Source organism: Simochromis diagramma, unplaced genomic scaffold, assembly GCF_900408965.1.
Source record: "Simochromis diagramma unplaced genomic scaffold, fSimDia1.1 OVJJ01000481.1, whole genome shotgun sequence".
NCBI classification, from domain to species: Eukaryota; Metazoa; Chordata; class Actinopteri; order Cichliformes; family Cichlidae; genus Simochromis; species Simochromis diagramma.
In genome coordinates this window covers 2,972,750-2,994,314 of record NW_024386898.1, presented here as the reverse complement: position 1 = coordinate 2,994,314, position 21,565 = coordinate 2,972,750, and the positions used below count along the sequence as shown (strand labels likewise).

Below are 21,565 nucleotides of genomic sequence, written 5' to 3'. Positions count from 1 at the left end.
CCTAGGCACACACACACACACACAAAACCTTAATGAAATTTCAATTATCTTGGGCTGGGCTATCTGGCCATGGCTTCACTCGGAGCCATGTGTCACAAAGACCAAAAGTCTACCATCTGGTAGCTCCACTCACCAGTGCTGAGGATGCAAACGAACTAATAGAGGCTAAAGCTCTAATGTAAAACCTACTAATAAACTATAAATGCTGGACTTCTAATTAAGTTAAATGCAAAAATAGATTTCTTGTATTAGAAGCTAAAACTTCAACACAAAAGGAATTTTATAAAAATCCAGTTTATGTCTCAGCCTCTAAAGGCGTGAAAGGAAGTTTTCAATCTGTACATAAATGAGTCTTTTCAGGTCTAACGTTTCTTTTACGTTGTTGTCTTTAACTGTCAGGATTCAGTCTTTACAACATATCCGATTTATATATAAATTAAATATGGACTCTTGGCTCTAAAGCGATTATTAAATCACATAAGCCATCGAGAGGAAGCCTTTCACTTAAAATGTAATTGCCTCTGTGCGACGAGAACCATAATCTGAGATTAGCCCGAGGCAACGCGAGTGTAAGTGAGGCCTGTAACCTGAGGGACATTAACAGCACATCAGGGGATTATGACTTTCAAACAATATGGAGCAAGATGGTGTAAAGATTACTGCACCGGTGGAGGATTTTTTTTGGGGGGGGTGGCAGCAGTTTATGTTCAGATGTGGAGACTTTTATAATTCTCTTTTAAGGCTTTTTATCAGTGGTAATGAATGAGAGTGTATGGGATGCATTAATGTTCTTTATGTACTTGCGTCTGCATGCGATATAAATAATTGATCTGTTTAGTCGGCCGAGAAAATGAGACAGACAGAATAATTTGTCTGTCTGTCCTTCCCATCTGCCCACGCTGTCATTCAGCAGGTTCCAGTGACACTCAGACTTATTCTGCTGAAACACCATAGATGTCATTTGACTTCAAAATAGCAGTGTTTTCATCACTTTTACACACTTGCACTGTACTTACATGTTTTAATGTACTTCTAGGTAACTATTTTGAGATGAAGTACAGCTAAAACTTGTGGAATCAAATATTAAACTTCCAGATTTTAATAATCCATCAGTATAATACACTGTGAGCCACATACAGCCCACTGTGATCTTAAGTGGGTCAGTGTAAAGACATTTAAATAAACATTTAATCACTCATATGTCTGAATATATGAAAAATAAGTGCAACAGTAGATCTCATTTGTATTGTATTTATTTTCTTTTTGCTTTTTTTTTTTTTTTTACCATGGAGAAAAAACAACAACTAACAAACAGAAATTTTTACAGTACATAGTAGAAAACAGGAACTTTTCTGTTACTTAACTATTTCAGTTCATTATTGAATACCAGTTGAGGTCTTTATCAATAGGAAATGCAGTAAAACATGAAAATACAGTTAAAAGTTAAAAATCTACACCCTCTTTCACAATTTCCAAAGATGCCCAGAGGGCCTGATTGGAGTCATTGCTGGGCTTCTTCTGGCCCCTGGGCCTTATGTTTGACACCTCTAATTTACATAATAAGATTGTATTCTTAAAAAAAGGGACTCACTTGTTTTATTCAAACATTGAATTCAGCACTTTTGTTTATAATTCAGCTCTTTTACATGATAACTCTTTTTCTTTAACTGCTGCTTCTGCTGTGTTTTGTTGAGTTTTCTTTCCTGTTGTCATTCTTTGTCAGGAAGGACATGCAGCTCCTGCCACTGTGTATTGACAGGCTCAAAGCTTGGGTGTAGAGGCAGGTTATGAATGATTAATCATTGTCGGAGCCCGAGCATAATGCCCGTCTCTGGTATTGGGTCAAGCACACAAGCTGATGCTGTCTGGTCATTTTGGGATGGACTGGTTAGCTGTGCAGTTAGGCATGTAATCCCACCTACCAGTTGGTTAATTGATTACAGATTGATGCAGTTTGCCAGCTGCTGCTTGTCTTGTCTGAGGGGCTCGTCTCGACGTTGCCCTGCCCTTACGTGCCTTCCACCCTTCTCTTTTTTTGCAGCCCCTCATACGATTGGCTTGTCGGAGCACCGATGGCTCAGCCATGCCCCTCTGTCAAAAGCCATATGTCACATCTGAGGAGTGATTGGTTTGCTCTGAGAGAATCATGCACCCTCAAAAATCCAGATCTCCTCATGGAGAAATAGAGATTAGGGAAGAAAGCGTATGCTTTGGTGCAAGCGAAAGTGTAAGACCAGGTTTAATCTACATTGAGTTAATAAATCTCATTAGCATCAGGATCCACCTTACCTTAAACAAGCAGCTTAAATAAGATTACACTTGCTTTCAGAGGAAATGCTTTGTGTGCTAAACTTCTCCTCAAACACATGTGAGCGCTTATCAAATGTATTTTGTGACAGTTACTTACAAAACTGTGTTCGGCACATTGATGTTACAGTGCAATGAAGACCGTAACAGTTATCAGGTTTAACGTATTTTAAAAAACATCACGGCAATATTCATCACGAAATGAGCTGTAAGTGTAACGAATGCAGCTTAAAAAAATCTCAGAATAAAAAACAAAAACCAAAAAACCCACAAAACACTTGATTGTTTACTGCTTTACAACACCCACCCACACACAGCACCCAGTTAACAAGTAGGCCTGGCAGCTGGTCAGATGAGGCAGCGAGTATAATTGGGTCACGTAAGGTGAACATAATTTTATGCCTGTTTGAACTCTCATCCTCTATAATTGGACTGATTAGCAATGCTTAATTGGCTTCTGAGCTTTCCCATTTGCCTTGTATTTGGCATCAGTTTAAGCTAATAGGACTCCAATTAGAGCAGAGTCAAAACAGGCTCATAATCGTGAAAGCAAAAAAAAATAAAAGTGGATTTTAAAGCCCTCTTAGATGAAAATATTTAAATGAACTGTAATCAAACAGACCCGAGAAGGAAATGGAGAAGATGTTTTTTTAGGTGCTGTTGAAGCTGTTCCAGCAAAGCAAACACGTCACCCATTTGAATAAATATAACTTCATTCTGAGAAGGAGAAAACTATTTTACAATGTGCAATTTTACATTAGCTGAATGTGTGCCTGCAGTCTTGTTTTTACTTGAATGCTCAGTAGTAATGGCTGCTTTTGTTGTATATGTCAGTGACGCATTTTCAGTCGTTTTCAGACTCATTCCTCTGGGAAACACTTCTTGAACTTTAGTTTGCTTTTAAGCAGATCGATTATCTCACCTGAAATCAAGGCACCGGTGAGCGCTGAACGTGGCTGTATAATGACTATGAGAAGAGCCTGCGTGTTTCTTTAGTTATTTCGTAGTCTTCATCAGCCGTAGGCAAACATGCACATGAAAAACGTGATGCAAAATGTGATGAACCTGAAGGAAGCACCCCACCCTCCTAGAGCCATTTAAATACACTGATCTAAGTGGCACATTCAAACGTCTAATATATACTATAAATAAAAACATACAAACTACTTTCTATGTAAAGTCTTAAAGAAACTATTGCTACCAATACAGGTATATATGTGATTTGCATTACAAATACATGGTGCCAGGACCACTCTTTAGTAGAGGACAAAATATTAAGAACAGATCTTCAGCAACCTCGCCATCATAGCCAAGTATGATGTTGACAATAAATCAGATTCATTCAAAAACTTCACGCATGAAACTGAACTCCACTGATGGCTCATGAGCTAAGACTTTGCAAATCTGTTATTTTTTTCTGTAGGTGAAACACTCGTTGTATAACTTGAGTAAATAGGAATGGTGACAAACCCCCGCTATCAGTGCTGCATCTTTAACACAATAAATCTCTGCCGTCCTAATCTGAATCCGTCACTTCAAATGCATCACACAAAATCTGCTCAGGTAATCGCTTTCCTCAGAGAGGTCGCAGTATCTGTTTGGAGGGTCCCTCCCCCTGCGCCAGCTCTCACAGTTCTTCGCTCTCCAGTGTGGCCTCCGGTGGGGAGCTGGCGAACAGGATGGGGCTGGTGTCCGACGTGGGGAACACTGACTTGATGTCGAGCCCCTGGCCTGTCAGAGCCGCGTATCGACTTCCTGTTCGTGGAGTTTTCTTCATGGGTGCGGGGATGCTCTGATGCCACTGTGCTAAAGGTGGTAGCTAGCATTACTACACAGAGTGATGTACCCAAAAATGCCGTGGATTTCTTAATAAAAGTGATAGCTACTCAGCTGTACAGAATATTTACCATATATATCAAGTCTGCAGGTGCATGAAATGACTCCAGCCTCGTTTTTTGCTGACACTGTGTACCAGCCTGCATCGTCTTTTGTTGTCGGCTGGATAAGGAGACACACATATCCTGTGGCATCCTGGGTCATGCTGAGATAGAGAGATGATAGAGAAATTTGATTCAATTTCAAGAGAGTTTAAAATTTGTTATATGGATTTTGGCCGTGTCTTTTTATTGGACATACAGACAGGAAATTAAGAGAGGAGGAGGAGAGGAAAGCGGGTATAACATTGGAATTAAAGTTGCCAAATTTAACCGCTCAGGCTTCTAAATTCATTTCTAATCAAGCCACGGCTCTGAAACCGTGTCTGAGGGAGTCAGAGTTCTTACTAACCTGATTCGGTCTTTAGTTCTGGGAATAGTCTCGTTGTCTTTTTTCCAGAAGATGACCGGAGGAGGCATACCCACAACGCGACATTCCAGCCTTACTGGAGCTCCCTCAGGAATCCCCATGTTCTGCAGCTTCTCCACAAACTGGGGTGGGTGCTTCCTTTCCTTTTCTAAAACGAATATGTATAATTGAAATGTCCACATTGGGATTGTCAAAAAGCAAAAGTCCCAATCGTATTTGGTCCTTACCCACAACCTGCAGCTCCAGACTGAAGGAGCTCTGCCCTGCTTTATTGCTTGCGATGCAGGTGTATGTGCCGGCGTCTTTCTGAGTGAGAGGGTCAATGACCAGGGAATGGACGCCGTTCTCTCTCACCAGCATCTTGTGGTAAAGGTCTGGATAAACGGGCCTCCCGTTGACCAGCCACATGAGCTCAGGGTTGGGTAGGCCGCTCACCTGGAGAACAGAAACGTGTTACAGTGTGGGGAGGCAAGATGGTCAATATTCTTCCTGGCTTCAGTGGCACACGGGGACCTCCTGCCTACCTTACAGTCTAGTCTGCACAGTCTTCCCTCATGAGCCATCATGTCCCCTGGAGCCTGGAGGAAGTGAGGTTGAAAAAAGCGCCCCTGACTTTGTTCACCTTCAACTTCCTGTATGCGGTTTCGCACCCTGAAAACGTGGAGGCGATCACAGCATGTTATAGGAAACACACACATGAATCCACTTGGTTTTGTAAATGGCCACTAAGAATAGATCCCAGAATATCAATAACACTACGTTTACTTTTATAGGAATATTTCTGAAAGGTTTATATGTTCCTTTCAAATGCTAAACAGAATGACTTAGATCTACAGTTATAAAGCGCTACCAAACCAATATTACTATCAGAGAGGATAATCTATATTTGCCTGTTCACCCTGCACACTCACCTCTGAGCATGAATGGGTGTCATTCGGTTTCGGGGAGGTCCCGTTTGGACTATTAAATGACCTGAGCAGCTGATTCGCCCCTGGTGATCAGTGAAATATCACATCACAGCTCAGCTCGAGCAGCTAGAACAAGGTGCTGATAACATGAAGAGGATATAAGTCAGAAGTTTCACCTGTGGATTGGCTACCATGATGGTGTAGTTTCCATCATCGTCACTGGTCGTGGATTCTATGTGTAAAGCACAGGTCCCGTCCCCCTCTCTTATCTTCTTGCAATGGACATTCTTCTTCAGGATCTGCTTGCCATCCTTAAACCAGTAAACCTGATGAGAGCCACAGGTGTGAATGACAAAATCTGAGGTCGAAGTCAGAGATGTTTTTGCGTAGCCTAGCTGTTGACCTCTCACCTTTGGTGCTGGGATTCCCACTACTTTACATGAGAAAGTTACAGGCACTCCCTCCATAGCCCTGAAGTTCTTTAGTTTCTTATCAAATATGGGTGCAATGCATTTTCCCGTGGGAACGTCATCGTGCTGCACCTCGTCGTCTGACTCCTCCACCGGCGTCCTCTCCAGGCGGAACTCGATCTCGCTCATTAACCTTTGCTCAAAACTGGACACTTTATACTCCTAGTGGAGGAGAAGCACGACATAAATATAGTTACAACAGTCATACTGCTGCATGGACCGTGTCCCCCGTTTGCTCACACAGACTGGCCTGACAATAAATGGCTACAGTAACATGCACACCTGATACACAGAAACCACAACTCAGGGAGATAAGAGAGGTTTGCAGTAATCGGCAACATGAGACAACGTGCATCTCAAGACTCAAACCTCATAATAAAAAAAGATGCAGACGTTAAACCAGTTGTTGAAAGACCACACAGTAGCATCTGGGAGCACCAGGTTAAAAAAAAACAAAAACCCCCACCTACTGTAAGCTAAATAAAAAGGCTTATCTAACCTAATCACAAAAACTGAGGGTAAAACAGAGAACAGAGGAAGATGAGGTGTGTGAAATTTCATGGTAATATGTATGTTTTTAAAAGTAGAAGTGTTACTGAGGAAACACTGAGAGGAAGGAATTTTTTTTAACTCATGAAGAAAAGGCTGCAAAATATAGTTTTCCAATATAGGAAAACAATATTTTGAATCTTTTTTGAATTTGAACCCCTTTAATTGGATTATTATTATTATTATTATTATTCTCATCATCATCATTCGTGCAGGTTGTGCTCTGTATTAGTTAACATAAGCGTGAATGCTGGATTAGAGATATTAAGGAAACTAGATAAGTAGATGACCAGGGTGCACATAAGTGGGCCGCAGGTGCGCATGCACTGTCAAAATAAAAGAGTCGCACCAGATAAGAAGTTGCAACGCGCATTTGCATACATATAAAAGGCACTGGTTTTGTCCGCTAGAGTGGGATTTTCACGGCACATTCCGCACCACATCTCTGTGCGTTCATCATTTGTTTGAAGCCAGCTCACCTCCTGCAACTACTTTTCCGAGAATACGCGCTTCTTTTGTGGTTCGGACTCCTTCTGACATTTCTTTGGAGGTGGAGGAAAACCAAAAAAAATTGCTTGAAGGAGCTTCTTTGACATCTTTAAGAGTTCTAAACAAATGTCTGTCCTCCTTCAGAAAATCTTATGTACGCAAACGCGCGTTGCAACTTCTTATCTGGAGCGCGTCTTTTATTTTGACATCTGCGGACCACTTATGTGCACTCCTGTAGATGACAGTATCCTAAGTTGTGTCTGAAACAGAAGTATAACCCACACAGCCTCGAGCAAAGCAGTGCTTGGGTCGGGTCCGTGTACCTCATCATAGTTAATGACAGTAGCGGCAGTGTTTGGTCCAAGGGGCCTGCTCGCTGTTTTCCCCTCATTACTCAGCTTCTATGAAAGGACAGGGATGGATGAAGAACACCAAAGACACACAAACCCTACATACAAACACAGAGTGATGGAATAACGCACAAGCTGTTATTATTAGCATGCAGAGGTTGTTAGGCTACACTGACACCAGAAGATGAATGACAGTTAATGACTGGGGGAGGCAATGATTGCACTGCTCTGTATTCATCATTTCCAAAAACACTGGAATGCTGTGCAAAAATAAAAACACAATGTAATGCTTCAAAAATCATGTAAACCCTTTATTTCATTTAAAAAGGGACGATGTATAACAGTATTTGAAAGTTTAAACATTTGATGTGTCGTCTTAAATAAAGGGTTTAATGATCAGCGGATTAGCTACATTTGCATTTTACGCTGCATCACAATTGTTGTTTTTTTGGAAATGAGGTTTCGTATAAATGTCTCCATCAACAAGATGTGAGAATGCAGCACAGTCACTGGTTAATACTCGATAAAATATGATCTTTAAAAGTATTAAAAACTCTATTGCAATTATTTATCACATACTAATATTTTAAACCGATGAGCGGGGATCCAGTGGAGGCGAGAGAAACCACCGGATTCACCCGTTGGGCTAAGAAAAATCTTTTTGCTGATGCGCCGTTCTATTTTCTTCACCACTTCATCAGTACAAAATAGGCAGTCAAGCCACAGAGACCACCTAGTACCTGCTGATGTACAAAATGTGGAGTGTCGTCTTTAACGCGAAGCTTCTTCTCGATGTCGAGGAGGATAATTTCTCTGCTCTCGCGGATGGCTTCAGCTGACGGAGGGCGGATCTTCAGTGCCTTCTTTTGAAGCCTGAGTAAACAGTGGGCAAAAAACAGAACACATGGCAGAACGTGTGACAGTTCACATTTGCATTAGCAGTCGTTTGTCAGACACGGCATACCCTAACGGAGCTCCCTTGGGCAGGCCCATTGAGTTGGTGGGCTGGCTCGGGGTCAGGGATGGCAGGACGGAGCTGAGGAAGGCGACGGGGTTTTGGATGGGACTCGGGGTGGAGCTGCTGGAGGTGGGAGAAGAAGCCTGAGGGGGTGACTGGGCTCTTAGGACGAACAAGCTATGCACTGACCCAGGTGTAGGCGAGGATACGAGAGACGGTGGGCTGGTGGGAGACTTGAGCACCCTTGTGGGGAAAATCCTGGGTGGTGGGGAGAGGGGTGGGAGGAGAGTAGGGGAGCTAGCCGTGGAGGAGTTGAGCTCAGCAGCCAGCTCGTGTAATAGTGGTACTGGTGACTCTGTTGGGGAAGGACTCCTGACCGGTGAGAGGGTCTGAGCGGCTACAAACTCTTTAGGTCGGATGTAGTTGAAGGAGTGTGAGGTAGGTGTGAGATTCATGAGGGAGGCGTGGGTGCTTCTTAGAAGAGGAGCCGGGGACGTGATCTGCTGCAAGGCCGGGGTCGAATCTGTAGAGACCGTGTTGAGCTTTGGTGCAGGCGGAGAGTAAAACTGGGCTGTGGGTGCAGTTTTGGCAAAAGATGCAGGGGACAGGTTAATATGGGAGGCATGGATGGTGTTCATCTGGGTTACAGGTGCTGTACTGAGAGAAGGGGCGGAGTTTAGCTGTGGGGCAGGTGGAGGGGAGGTCACCAGTGAGGATTTCATATGCTGAGGAAGTGAAGGAGGAGAGCTCAAAAGGGAAGCTTGGGAAGTGTTAAGAAAAGGTGAAAAGGTGGTGTTGAGTGCTGCAGCAGACGTTGATCCTGGCGCATGTGTGGTGGTGGTCACTGGAGGTGCTGAGTGGGGGGTTTGCTGAAGGGCTGATGTAGTATGTAAAGGCGGCACGTGCGGTATTCTTGGAGACCACAGTGGAGCTTCAGGGAAGGTCTGGACTCCGGGCTGGATTTGGGTCTGGTACGGTGGGTGAGACTGAGGCTGGATGGGGGTTTGCGTTTCTGGTTCAGTCTCCTGCTGCTGCTCCATGAGGACCTGGTTGTGCAGGATCTGGAGCTGAGCTGGGTCCCTGTTGATCAAACAGACACAAAATCAAAGAAGCAAAACTATACATGGTGAAGACGAGAGAGGCTCAGTGCATCCAGCATCCAGCAGAATACTCTGCCCTTTTATGGACTACCAACAAGCAGCCCATAAACAACACAGACCGAGCTTTAGATACACTGAGCTTTCAGTGAAAACAAAATGTTTGCCTCTTTTGTAACCATGAAATGACTGCAAATTGGCTCACAATAAATTATTTGTCATGTTTATCTGTGTTTTAGCCTGTGAAGAAAAAGAAAAGCTAAATCATAGAACAGGATGTGATTTACAGCATTATTAGAAGTAACCGATCAACATAAATGCACAGAAGCAAACTTACAAATAGAAAACGCCATCCTTTGTCTTAGAAAGTCTGAAGGTCCACATTTGAAGTCCGCATGCATTCATTTATGAACTGAAAGGATTAGAGCTGCTATCTGAGCGAGTGGAGGAGGAACCACCCACCTCTTCATTTCATAATACAGCCCATCAAACACACTTCAACACAGACTTCAAAGTTTGACCGAATTTGGGTAAATAATGAACAAAATCTCCATCTGAGCGCATGTTTTTTTTTCATCATGTTGTACTGTTGCCAACAACGCACTTTTTCAAAATTCAGCAACCTGTTGTTGCTTTCTTTTTGCTCTACTCACAGTTTAGGCTTAGCCAGCACTGGTGGTGGTTCTTTGCTGAGTGATGCCTCAGTGATGTCTTCATCAAAGGGACTAGATGTGTCACTTTGTTCACCCTCGTCATCCTCAGGCAGTTTGAAGTGCACACGTCGGCCTGCTCTGGAGTTGGTTCGTGAGTCTTTGTGGTTTGTAAGGTTGCCTGTCTTTAGGCAGGAGTTGGGTGGAGGATCAGGTAAGGGAACCACAACAGGGCTCCCGTTCTGATGGGCTGGGGTCCACTTAACTTTGGAACTGATGTCAGGAGATGTCGCTGAAGATCTGGACAACTCCTGCTGTGCTGAAGTCTCAGCTGCAGATGGAGAAGTAAAGGATTTCGGATATGAGAAAATTTTTCTGGCACCATGTGCTCCACTGGATCCTAGAAGGTCCTTGTGTGAGAGAGGATCTAAATTTGGGGTGCTGGTGCTGTGAGAGTTCAAGCAGGAGCTGCTGCTCAGGCTGGAGGGCTCCAGATTGGGCAGGCTGGTGCGGAGGGGGTCTGGACGCAACATGCTAGAGTTGTGAGGGTCTAGACGAAGGCTGCTAGTGTTTAAGGGGTCCAGGCGTAAGGTGCTAGAGACGAGTGGGTCAAGACGAATGGTGCTGGAGTGCGGCTTAATGCTGCTGGTTATAACAACCTCTGGTTGAGGTTTTACAGCGGGAGCTGATGGGGAAAGTTCTTGAACTTGACTTGGCTCCACTATTAAACTGCTTGAAGACCTCACATGGTTGCTGTTGCTGCCATTGCCTGAGGAGAACCAGCAACACACATACAGAAATTTCAATAAGGATAGAAATGTGAAAGCTGTTGACTTTTAAAGCCAAAGAGAGGTGTTACCTTTGACCCTGAGTGCAGCACTGCTAGACACGGTTCCATACTTGTTGTTTGCTGTACATGTGAACACCCCCGAATCTTCAGGAAAGACCTCAGCAATGACCAAAGTGCATATTTCCTCTAGAGGTAAAGAGAAAAAACGTGGCATGCAATCAAGTCGGATATTCTATAGCTGCACCCCAGCGATTTCTCAAAGTGTTTAAGTGCAGAAAAGAAAGATACATGACTCTTGTTTCAGCAGTGAGAATCTACGTGCAGCTAAGGCTGTTTGAAGTGATCTGCAACGGTGATTTGACACAGGATGGGAGGCTACCTTATATGGTCCAGATTCAAGGAAAAGCAGCCCTGGCTTATGTACAGGGGAAGAGCAGGAGCTTGAGCCAAGGACTATAAACACTTCAACAGAGGAATATGTACACACTGCAGCATCGTATACAGGCAGGCAGCTGCTATGGTGCAGTCAACACTTGTATTTTTGACAGACTGAATGAAATATGTACCTGAATCAGCTGGAGATCTGGGCTCTGAAATAGAAGCAAGTATCAAAATCATTATGAAACCAGGGGGGAGAAGCTCATGTTATTGTTAATGAATTTTTTGGAGACTCATTATTAGCAATCATTTCCAAAATATTTAAATACTCATGATGGTGAATTCCACATGCAGAGATGCATACACGTATACACAATCTGAGCTTTAAAATCTGTTAATGCAATATAAAGATTTAGGACCTGGAGCTTATTAACCCTTGGACAATTTTTTAATACAGTACTGTGCAAATGTCTTGACTCACCCCTCATTTCTTTATATTTTGTTTCTAAAGAGGCAGACATTCTTGTAATATTCTTGTAAGTAATCTTAAGCAATACTTCTCCAGGCTTTCTGAAGGTATTTCAATTTTTTCTTTGGACATTGGCTACGTATTCATTCATTTTCAGTTCAGTCCTTGTAGAAGAAGTCAAAACAGTTTTTTAGGTTTGTAAAGTCGTTTAACGCTGACCTATGAATCATTCAAGCATAAAAAGGTAGCTAACTCGAGGGATGAACCAGTTTTGTGTCCACATGTAACTTAGCAAGTAATCAATTTTAAAACCAACAAAGTGATTTCCAAAGAGCTAGAAGTCGAAAACTTGAAATGACTTTGCATTGTATGCATTACGTTCTTGAAAATTTAGAGGATAAAAGAATTGGAAAAAAAAACCCCAACTATGTAAAGCTCCTGAATGGGATGGGAAAGTCAGAAAGTCCAGCAAAGACCTGACATAAGACCTGAGAAATACATTTGGCTCTTGATCCATCTATTATCAAGAATCCATTTTCAAGGAAGGGAAACAGGCTGAGGTATGCCAGATTACACAAGAACTGGTGTGAAAATTTGTGACAACGGGTATTATGGAGTGATGGATCCAAATTTGAAAGTCAAATCTTTGCCAAATTATGTGGAGGACATCTTGAAGTACAAGAGTGATTGTCTACAGCCATCTGTAAAACACGACCAAGGCTCTGTCATAGTTTGCAGCTGTAGAGCCTGTCAAAACTGATGAAACTACAAATGCTAAAAAGCACCGACAGAGCCTGATGCACCCTGCAATCTTCTGGAAATCCTCTGATGGGCTTCATTTCTCAGCATGACAAAAATCCTAAACACACTGCCAATGTAGTAAAAACACACCTGGCTAGAAAATCATTCATGGATCGGCCTCCCCAGAGCCCCAAAATCAATATTGTGGGATCATCTTGACACAGAGCAGAACAAAAAGTGACCCCTCTGTTTTTCTTTACATAGCTCGTTTCCATATATATTTGCATGTTTCAGTAAATCACTGTATCTATTTCCCATTTTCCCAGAAAAATCTAAAGAAATATGGAGAAACTTGAGATTTTTGCAAAGAACTTACTTTTCTGCAGGATCCTGAAATCAGGCGAGTCCTCCATGATTTTTCCTTCTCTGTACCAGTCCACTCCAGGTGACGGCACCCCTTTCACACGACACTCTAGCACCACCAGCTGGCCTTCTGATGCAATGAGGTCCTGTAGGCTCTGATGGGACAAAACCAGCTTCAAGTTAAATCCCTTAACAAGCAGTATTGTACAGAGCAGCCTCGTTCTGAGAGAAAAGTTACCTTCGTGAAGACAGGGGCAGCCATAATGGGTTGCCCGTTTAATCCTTGTGAAGAGCTGTGGTTGGGAGTTGGACTCTGAAGATGAAAAAAAGTCCAAAAAAAGGGATGGATGGATCAAATTATATAAACTTAAACTAAAATAAAGAATATGTAGTGAAAGGAAAACCTTTGAGGTATTCTACCTCAGCCTGGGGTGTTTGTGCTGGAGGTGACAGGACAGGCACTACAGAGTTTAAAGGCTGTGACGTAGCTGTTGTTGAAGCCGTGTGTTGCAGCTGTGGAGTAGATATGACTGGGACAGATGCTGACGCCCCTTGGGCTTCTCTAAGTTCTGAATCACCTGTTGAAACAGGAAACACCTGCACAGACAGCACAGACGTTTCCTCCTGAGCAGGATGTGCTGCTGATGCCACAGATTCTTCTGATAACTCTGAGACTGGAAGTATAGCAGCAGATGTCCGGATTGGTAGAAGAGGTTCAGATGCTGTTTGAGCAGCCACTGGAGGCGAGAGCTGCTCCTCTGGTTGTTCCTCGGGGGCCGCTGCAGGCTGGGATGACACGCTCTCCTCCTCCTCTGGAGGGAAGGTTTCATTTAAAGATGACGGTAAAGATGGGGATGACTTTGGTTGGTTTCTCTGCAGCCTTTAAAAATCACAAAAGAAAGAAGTGTTTGTTTCGTTTAGTGTTGATAACTCTTGTTGGTGGGTGACTATAACGACAATGGGGCAGGAACTCACTGGGCTACATGTTCAAAGTGCGGTTCCACATCAGAATCGGAAGATGAGGCACCTGTGAGATTGAACAGGAAGGTGTGTATCAATAAAGAAGTTGCAGTGCGGTATATTAAGGTGTCAAAAAGGAGGAAAGAAGCGATCACCTTCTACGTAGATCTCAGCTGACGTGGAGTCGGTACCGTAGCAGTTAGACGCAAAGCACGAGTAGCGCCCGGTATCCTCCTCGAATGCCTCTGCAATAATCAGAGAGTGCTGCTCACCACTGGTGATGATTTGAATGTCAGGGCTGTTCTCCAGCTCCTTTCCCTCACAGAACCACCTATCGAAGACAAACAAGGTAAACTGATCAGCGGTGAGTTTCTTCCATCTCCGTGACAGTTTTCTTTTGTTTCTTTTTTGCCAACAAAGCCAATCATTACAGGACAATCCCAGCGAGCTTTACATTTGGTGCGTTTCTCTGTTCATTCAGATGTTTCCATTATAGTCATGTTCATTTTTGTTTTAAACCCAGTTTAATTTGATTTCTTTTTTATTAACCTGCTGACACTGTTTCTACCAGCCTGGCCTCTTTCCCACTTCCCTAGTTGTGTTTCTGGCTCGGTAGCATTCAGCAGAGTTGTGCAGGCCTGGAGGGAAATGTTTTGACGAGCAAGCCCTATCCTTTTCCCTGTAAGAGAAGAAGCAGCAGCTTGCCGTGCCACTTCAAACGCTGTTTCTATTCACTGCTGATGTTGTCATGACAAGGAGCACAAAACAGTTAGCATCATTTACTTTAACATCAACGAGTTAAAATAATGAAACGCAACCAAATATGATTTTTTTTTATTAAATTTGTTTATGACTTGATGACAGAGGTGTTTAGATGCAAGGGAGCTTACAGCAGGTCTGAGCCAATAATCAGTGCTGCAGTTTAAAATGTTATGTTATTACATAGCAAAAAAAAAAAGTATTTTAACAAATGTAAAACTTAAAAAAAAATGGCAGAAAACCCTTCCAGCACAACTAGTACTGCACAGCCTTCTTAGAGCACGAGTAGACAGGAGCTGTACTTGGCAACAGTCTATTTTTTTTGTCATTGTAAAACTATAATAACTTCTTCCTCTAACTTCTTCCCCTGCTGGCCAGCAACATATGCAGCAGCCTCTGTGTCAGCGTACATCTATTTTGAGGAGATGAGGCACTGATGCTTTATAAAATAGAGCCAATAAACAAAGAGGAATGGGGAGCTGATGTGTTGCTCTCTGGAAATGCGTCACCACATAGTCCTAATTCATATCATAGCGATTACGCTGAGATTATGGATCATCTGCTTCACTTTTTCTGTTCAGTATGCAGGCTCTGATGTCCCCCGCCGCTGTAGCTGAAGATTTCCAGAGGGCGAAAACACAAACCAGCGCTAAAGGGATGTTCCTGATTCTCGAATGCAGGACGGGCTGGAATGTGTACTGCCTGTGTCCTGTCTGGGCCGAGCTTTGTCACTCTCAGTGAGTAAGAGTCTAAATTGAAAGCATGAGTGGCAGAGGAGGTGGCTTGTCTGTGGGCCAAAGACCCTTGCTTTCTGCACCTGTCTGGGATATTTTCCCTCTGAAGATCAGAACGAGAGAGGAGATTCCCTCATGAACCCCGGGGTCTCTGACTGGCTGACGTAAACACATACGCACAAAGCTAAACATAGACTCAGGATGCACACAATGCTACAACCTGACATATCAGAGAGAGCACACCACTGAAAACAGATGGAAAATATAAGCCTCACAACTCCATTTTGACTCATTTAATTCAGACACGGTAACAGCTACGTCAGACAAAAACACACTTAATTAAATGAGCTCTGTGTTAACACAGAAAGTAGACTTGTAAGTAGAAACTGTTAAAACACACCTCAGATCTTCAGAAATGTACATCTGTGAGACACTGGGGCACACACAACAAAACATATAAAAATATCCACTCGGGAGAAACTGTAAATCATCTTACCAAAGTCTTCACACTTCTGTCAAGAGCTCAGTTCCATTATCAGACACGACTGCAGCTCACATTGCCAGCCCAGTCTAAAAATGGCTGAGAGCTACATTCTCCCTGGACAAGTATAAGGTAGTGGCTCAACAATGTGCAGCGGGGCTAACAAGCCCATGCCCCCTATAGTCAGACACCTCAGCGGGTTAAAGCTGCTCACATACGATTCACATAAAACAGATCAAACAAAACAGCCATGAAAACACCATGTGGCAATTATTATTATTATGACGCCTCTTTAAAAATGTCTAAACTTTTGTTACAGGAGGCCTTTAACTGAATGTGGTAAAAGGTGTAAATTGTTCTTAAATTCTAGCCTTTTTATTTTCAGTGTAGTTTTTGATGATTTATAATTTGTATGACTGCTCATCTTAAAAGGAGAATGCCTCGTGCGGTTATCATTTACTCCCCTGACGACACATAAATCGACACAAACGCTCACTCGTATGGTTCAGAATCAGCTGTCGGCCGTCATCACATGTCACTTCTGTCTGCATCTCCGAATAAACCTCTGCGTCATTCATCCAGAGTTACAACCTAAATGACTTTGTAATTTAGAGACGGGCTCTGACGACAGGTAACCAAAATATGTCTTTTAAAATAAATATATAAATCACATCAGAAAAGACAGTTTTCATCTTTTGCATTTGATCAGCAAAGAATACAGAGTTATACATGCTGATCAGGACATTTCATTGTTAAATACATTGGTGCCAATACATGTATGAAATGTTAATATTATCAGGTGCTGGACTCTAGCATGCATATGTATAACTGTGTGCAGTGTTTAAAAAGCATGGGCATACCATTAATTCATTATTTTATCTACCAAATAAAATATATATATTTAAAAAATAACATATTAAAGTGTATTTCCTTCACCATGATGACCCCTTGTGGAGAAGGAACAGCCGAAAGTAGCTTTTCTCCATATAAATGAAGGCTAGCTGAAGAGGATTAGGGCTGAAGAGGATTAGGGCCGCAGAACCCCCCCCCCCAAACTTTTACCTTTGTAATAAATGTCTGTTGCAATACTTAAACATGGTTACATTTTTAAAAATCATTATATTGTGCAGTAAAAGCTTAAGATATATTTTTATGTACCAAATGCAAAATCACTAACATAATGCTGCAAAATAAATGTAGTGGAATAGAAAGTTTGATATTTGCTGCTGAACAGTAGTGAAGAAGAAGAAGTACAAAGTAACATTGTATCCCTTGTGTTCTCATGCTATGTACTCACTACTCAAACAAAATCATTCAGCTGAATTAGACCCTTGTGTGTGCTGCTAAAAGTCCACTGGGATGCTTCTGTTGAGGAAAACCAACAGCACATTGAGCTTTTACAAACACTGCATTTGAAAAAAATGTGTAGAGTCTGAAACAGATACTGTGTCCTGCAAAACAAAGAATAACTTAATGATGACTAATGATCTTACCGGACTTCAGGCAGAGGGAGTCCTCTAACAATGCAGTCCAACCGGACCTTGGTGCCCTCAGAAACCTCCCTGCTTTTCAGTTTCTGGATGAAGCGAGGCGGTTCACACACAGGCTCTGCTGGATATGGAGTTTCTGTTAAGGCAAAGCTTTGAGGCTCTTCCTCCGCCTCCTGGAGCACAGAGTCACACTGGTGCTCCTCAGTAATCGAGCAGTCCTGAAACTCCACATGTCCTGTCTCAGAACCCAGCTGGGCAACTGGTTGGTGTGTAACGGGAGGGCTGGGTGTCTCCTTCTCCACCTCCATGGACATGACTGCGCGCTCCCGGTTGTCAGCGACGAGGGGATAAGTTGTCCCATCGTTCTGGCTCTTGTTTGGGATCCTGCTCCTGTGGGCTTTGCAGGCTCTCGGGCGTATCCGTTTGGAGCTGTTGGCCTTGAACAGAGAGGACAGCTCCTCAATGAAGTCAGCTGCCTTATTGAGGAACTCCTTCTTGGACTGGGTCTCCACACCGTAAGGGGCATTTCTTGCTGACCTGTTATAGTCTTGGAATCCTTCACCAAAGTCCCTGCTGCTCCTGATCACATTGTCCTGCCGTGTGGATGCTTTGTGCATCTTTCTGTCAGATGTGAAATTTTCCGGCTGAGTGAGGGGCACAGTTGAGGGGGAAGCAGAAGGAGCATTAGAGGGGTTAGAGATGGGAACAGAACTGGGTGTGGATGAAGAAACTGAGGGTGAGGAGATTCTGGACGGGGTAGATGGCGTGACAGAGGCTTTGACCTCTGCCCTCTCCTCACGAGGCTCGTGTCCGATGGCCTGGCGGGCCAGGTTCACGCTCTTATCCAGTTCCTCCTGGCTGAGGAAGGCTGAAAGGTCTGGAAACTGGGGGTCACTGTGGCCAATAGTGTCCTCCGCCTTGCCTTTGAGTGACCCGTAGATCTGAATGCGAGAGGACGAAGCGTCTGAGCGGCTCATCTCGCTGTGGCGCTGCTGGGCTGTGGCTTCTGCCAGGTAACTCTCCCTTAACAGCTGAGACAGCGACGGTGGCTGGTCAATGCTGTTCTCTTGCATGTTGCTAAAATAAACACAAGATTTAATTTAAAAAGTATGAAAGTAAAAATATTCATGTAGGCTTTCGGGCTTAATGTGATCCTCTGCAGGTTTATAGAATAATTTCCTGCCCCCCCTCTTAAATAAGTCATTAACAAACGTGAAAGAAACGAGACACCCTGCACACTTGTGTGTAGCTGATCCACATGAATGTAAATCAGTGAATGTCAGCAGAGTGAAATGTCACAAACAAATACATTCTGAGGTGATCAGCTTCTATCTTAATGCAGTCAGTGGTGTGATCACGCATCCTGTGTGATCTAAGATTGAAAAGATTTAAACAGCTGTGGATGGAAATCTAACTCCTGAGGACAAACTAATGCAAAACATCAATTTGCTGACTTCAAGCATTTAGAAAAGTTGCTGCTTGACAATCAGCGCTCAGTTGTCAGAATAACTCCTTACGTACAAACAAATCCAGTCCTGATTAAAATCTGCGACAAACATATATTATAGTGGCTCATTTCCTCCATATTTTAATTCTTGGACACTAATGGAGTAGCTTGGGATTTTTCACATGTCACTGATCTTATAAGGCGCCTCGGTATAGCGCCTCAATTCACCTTCTGTTTGAAACAAGGCATTTTCACTCCCGTCCTTCTTTATTTAATCCAACTTTCTGATTCGCTGCCCCTCATCACCCTCTGTTTTTCTACAAGTGACTCAGTATGACGTCAGAGAGGAGTATATTCTTATGGTTATCTCAGGCACTCTGGCCACTATCTGAAACCGAATGCTTTTAAAGCAATTGGAAGCTTGAGTGTTTGGACTCATGATGATTACTTATTTCAGTAACTTTGGCCATGTTTAATAAACAGTATATATGACATGTATATCCTTGATTTACAGTTTTATTTTATTCTATCTCAATCAAAAGATGCCAAAACATGAAAATTAACTGTTTCTCTTTTGACTTTTGTTAGATAGAAAATTCAATAGCTATCACTATTTCCACTAATTAATGACACTGAGTTAACAGTTTATCAAGAAACTAACTGGATTCCCAGCGAGTAAACAGTAAATCTGAGAAATCATTCGTGGTTCTTTAGGTCTCTGACAGGTTTATCAGATCTTTATGTTCAGAAGTGCGTTAAATCAATTTAAAGCTGACGTCTTGTTTCAATGCTTTCTGTCTGCGTCGTGTGTTAAGGAGTCAGTAAAAACTATACAGTGATAAGTATCTGAGCTATAACTCTCGCTACTGCAGTTTTGTTTGAACAATCCCTTGTGAAATATTTGGCACGCAGTCAGAACATGAATGCAGAGCCCGGGGTTAAAAGCAGAGATATGTAATAAAAATAGCTTTTTATTTTAGCTTAAATTCAGCCTCGACAGGGTATTAGGTTCATGTGCTGTCACCAGATCTGAGAGACACAGGCAGGCTTTTTTACCCCCCTGACCACCTCAGATCAACATTTTTATGAGGTTTAGATTTTGCAGCGCTTTCTGACACCATGCATGAGCAAGTTATTGAATGCAGACATGAGATAGGGTACACATATGCCACTGACACTCAAATCAGTGCAATTAGGAGAGACAGCGATGCCCTTCCAACAGACCTGAAGCTGCAGCTGTTGTGTACATTTATCCTTTGCAAACAGGCTCCAAGCCTACCAAGTCATATCTAATAATAGCGAGGGGTCAGTTTACTCAAGGGAAATCAACAAAAAGAAAAAAAGAAAAGAAAAGCAGCAGCAATGCACCTGTGGGCTCTTGCTATCATAAGTTTGATCATTAATCAAGTTACACAAACACTACTATAATTATCATAAGTGTGGCACTGCTGAGTGAGATGACACACATGAACAGACCCCTTGACTAAACACAACAGTCCACACAGGTTAAGCTCATTGAATTAAACAGGAACGTATGGTCCAAACAGAAACAGATTAAAGCTTGTCTGAGGCTCAGTGTCAGTGTTTCTGAGGCTATACACAGCATCTGAGGCTGATGCCAACAGACGTCAACGAGATGCACGAACAATTAAATTAGGGGCTGGTGTGTTTTTACCTTCAGAATAAACCCAGCTGGCCCCTGTGGAAGGACTAGTAAATCCTCAGAGTGCACCTGTGCTGAAAGGGGGCCGATTCCAGTCTTCAGGCTCCTGCCACCCGGGAAAATCTCAGACACCGGCAGCTGCTCGGCCTTCCCTCTTTTCTTGCTGAGAATTAACCTTGAAGTTTACAGGAAAATGTGGAGCCGGGCAGCTACGGTAACCTGTCACCAGTAAAAGTAGCAACATTTGCCAGTGCAATAGTGGCAGGTTATTTTGGGGGAGGCCTTGCCCATGTGGCTGGGTGGTGTCCCTCCTTATTGGTCATGGGGAGCTGTGCTGTAGGGATTCCTCCTCCTGTGTTTCATCGCAGACCTCCGTACTGCAGAATTAGAAGCCCCTTGGCGAACCTTTCTCACTCACTCACTCACTCACTCTCACACACACACACACACACACACACACACACACACTCGTGTGAACCCTGCAGATGAGCAGATAAAAATCAATTTCCAAACAGAATTTGCATTAGATAAAGAAACGACAACAGTAAGCGTCTGTCATTAGTGTGACAAATACTAAGACTCAAGGATTTTATTGATTTTGAGATAAAAACAGATTGCTGAAACAGTATTTGAGCCATTCACAGTGGGTTTAAACATGAATTAATTTTGCATCATGTAAAATTAAAAGGTGAGACATGTAATCTAGTACAGCCAGTGTTCAGCATCCCTAACGATTTAGATTCCTCTTGACTTCATTAGCTGTATTACAACCCCGCTTGATGACAGGACCCAGTTGTAAAAGCTAGAATAATGAAATCATGTCCTGTGATTAGTTCATTTAATGTAACGCGAGATAGAAACAAAAAGCAAGCCTGAGCATCTAATTACACTTAAAACAGTGTAGGAACTTGTATCAAACATTTATTTGAGTGACTTGTTTAACAAAAAACGCACCTGTGACAAAAGCTAGTGTACACATACCGGTATGCAGAGGCAAAAACTATTTACAACATGAAGAGCATGTGCTCTGGCACAAAACCACATTTGCATATCATTTGCTTTGTTAAAGTGGACCCATTATCCTGTTCCAGTGGTGACTGCTCAAACTAAACATCAGAGTTTCAAATCATGAGTGCAGTGAACATACGGGTAACCACTGCGAGGCTGAGGTATCAAACTGCTTTAAACACTAAATTTGAGACAGATTT

At 42.9% G+C, this 21,565-nt stretch overlaps 1 protein-coding gene across 1 annotated transcript; it reads right to left on the bottom strand.

Annotated features, from left to right (window-relative positions):
- Positions 1-1,274: 1,274 nt before the first annotated feature.
- mypn (myopalladin) lies at positions 1,275-20,717 on the bottom strand. Its single transcript, XM_040034506.1, has 21 exons — positions 20,370-20,717; positions 17,251-18,324; positions 13,939-14,114; positions 13,799-13,850; positions 13,244-13,703; positions 13,062-13,136; positions 12,837-12,978; positions 11,439-11,462; positions 10,942-11,058; positions 10,086-10,851; positions 8,342-9,415; positions 8,118-8,250; positions 7,351-7,428; positions 5,930-6,151; positions 5,696-5,845; positions 5,523-5,602; positions 5,136-5,262; positions 4,839-5,046; positions 4,594-4,759; positions 4,215-4,348; positions 1,275-4,113 (listed from the first exon to the last, which is right to left on the bottom strand). Exons 2-21 carry the CDS (start codon positions 18,318-18,320, stop codon positions 3,935-3,937), a joined length of 5,433 nt encoding a protein of 1,810 aa, XP_039890440.1. The 5' UTR covers positions 18,321-18,324; positions 20,370-20,717; the 3' UTR covers positions 1,275-3,934.
- Positions 20,718-21,565: the final 848 nt, after the last annotated feature.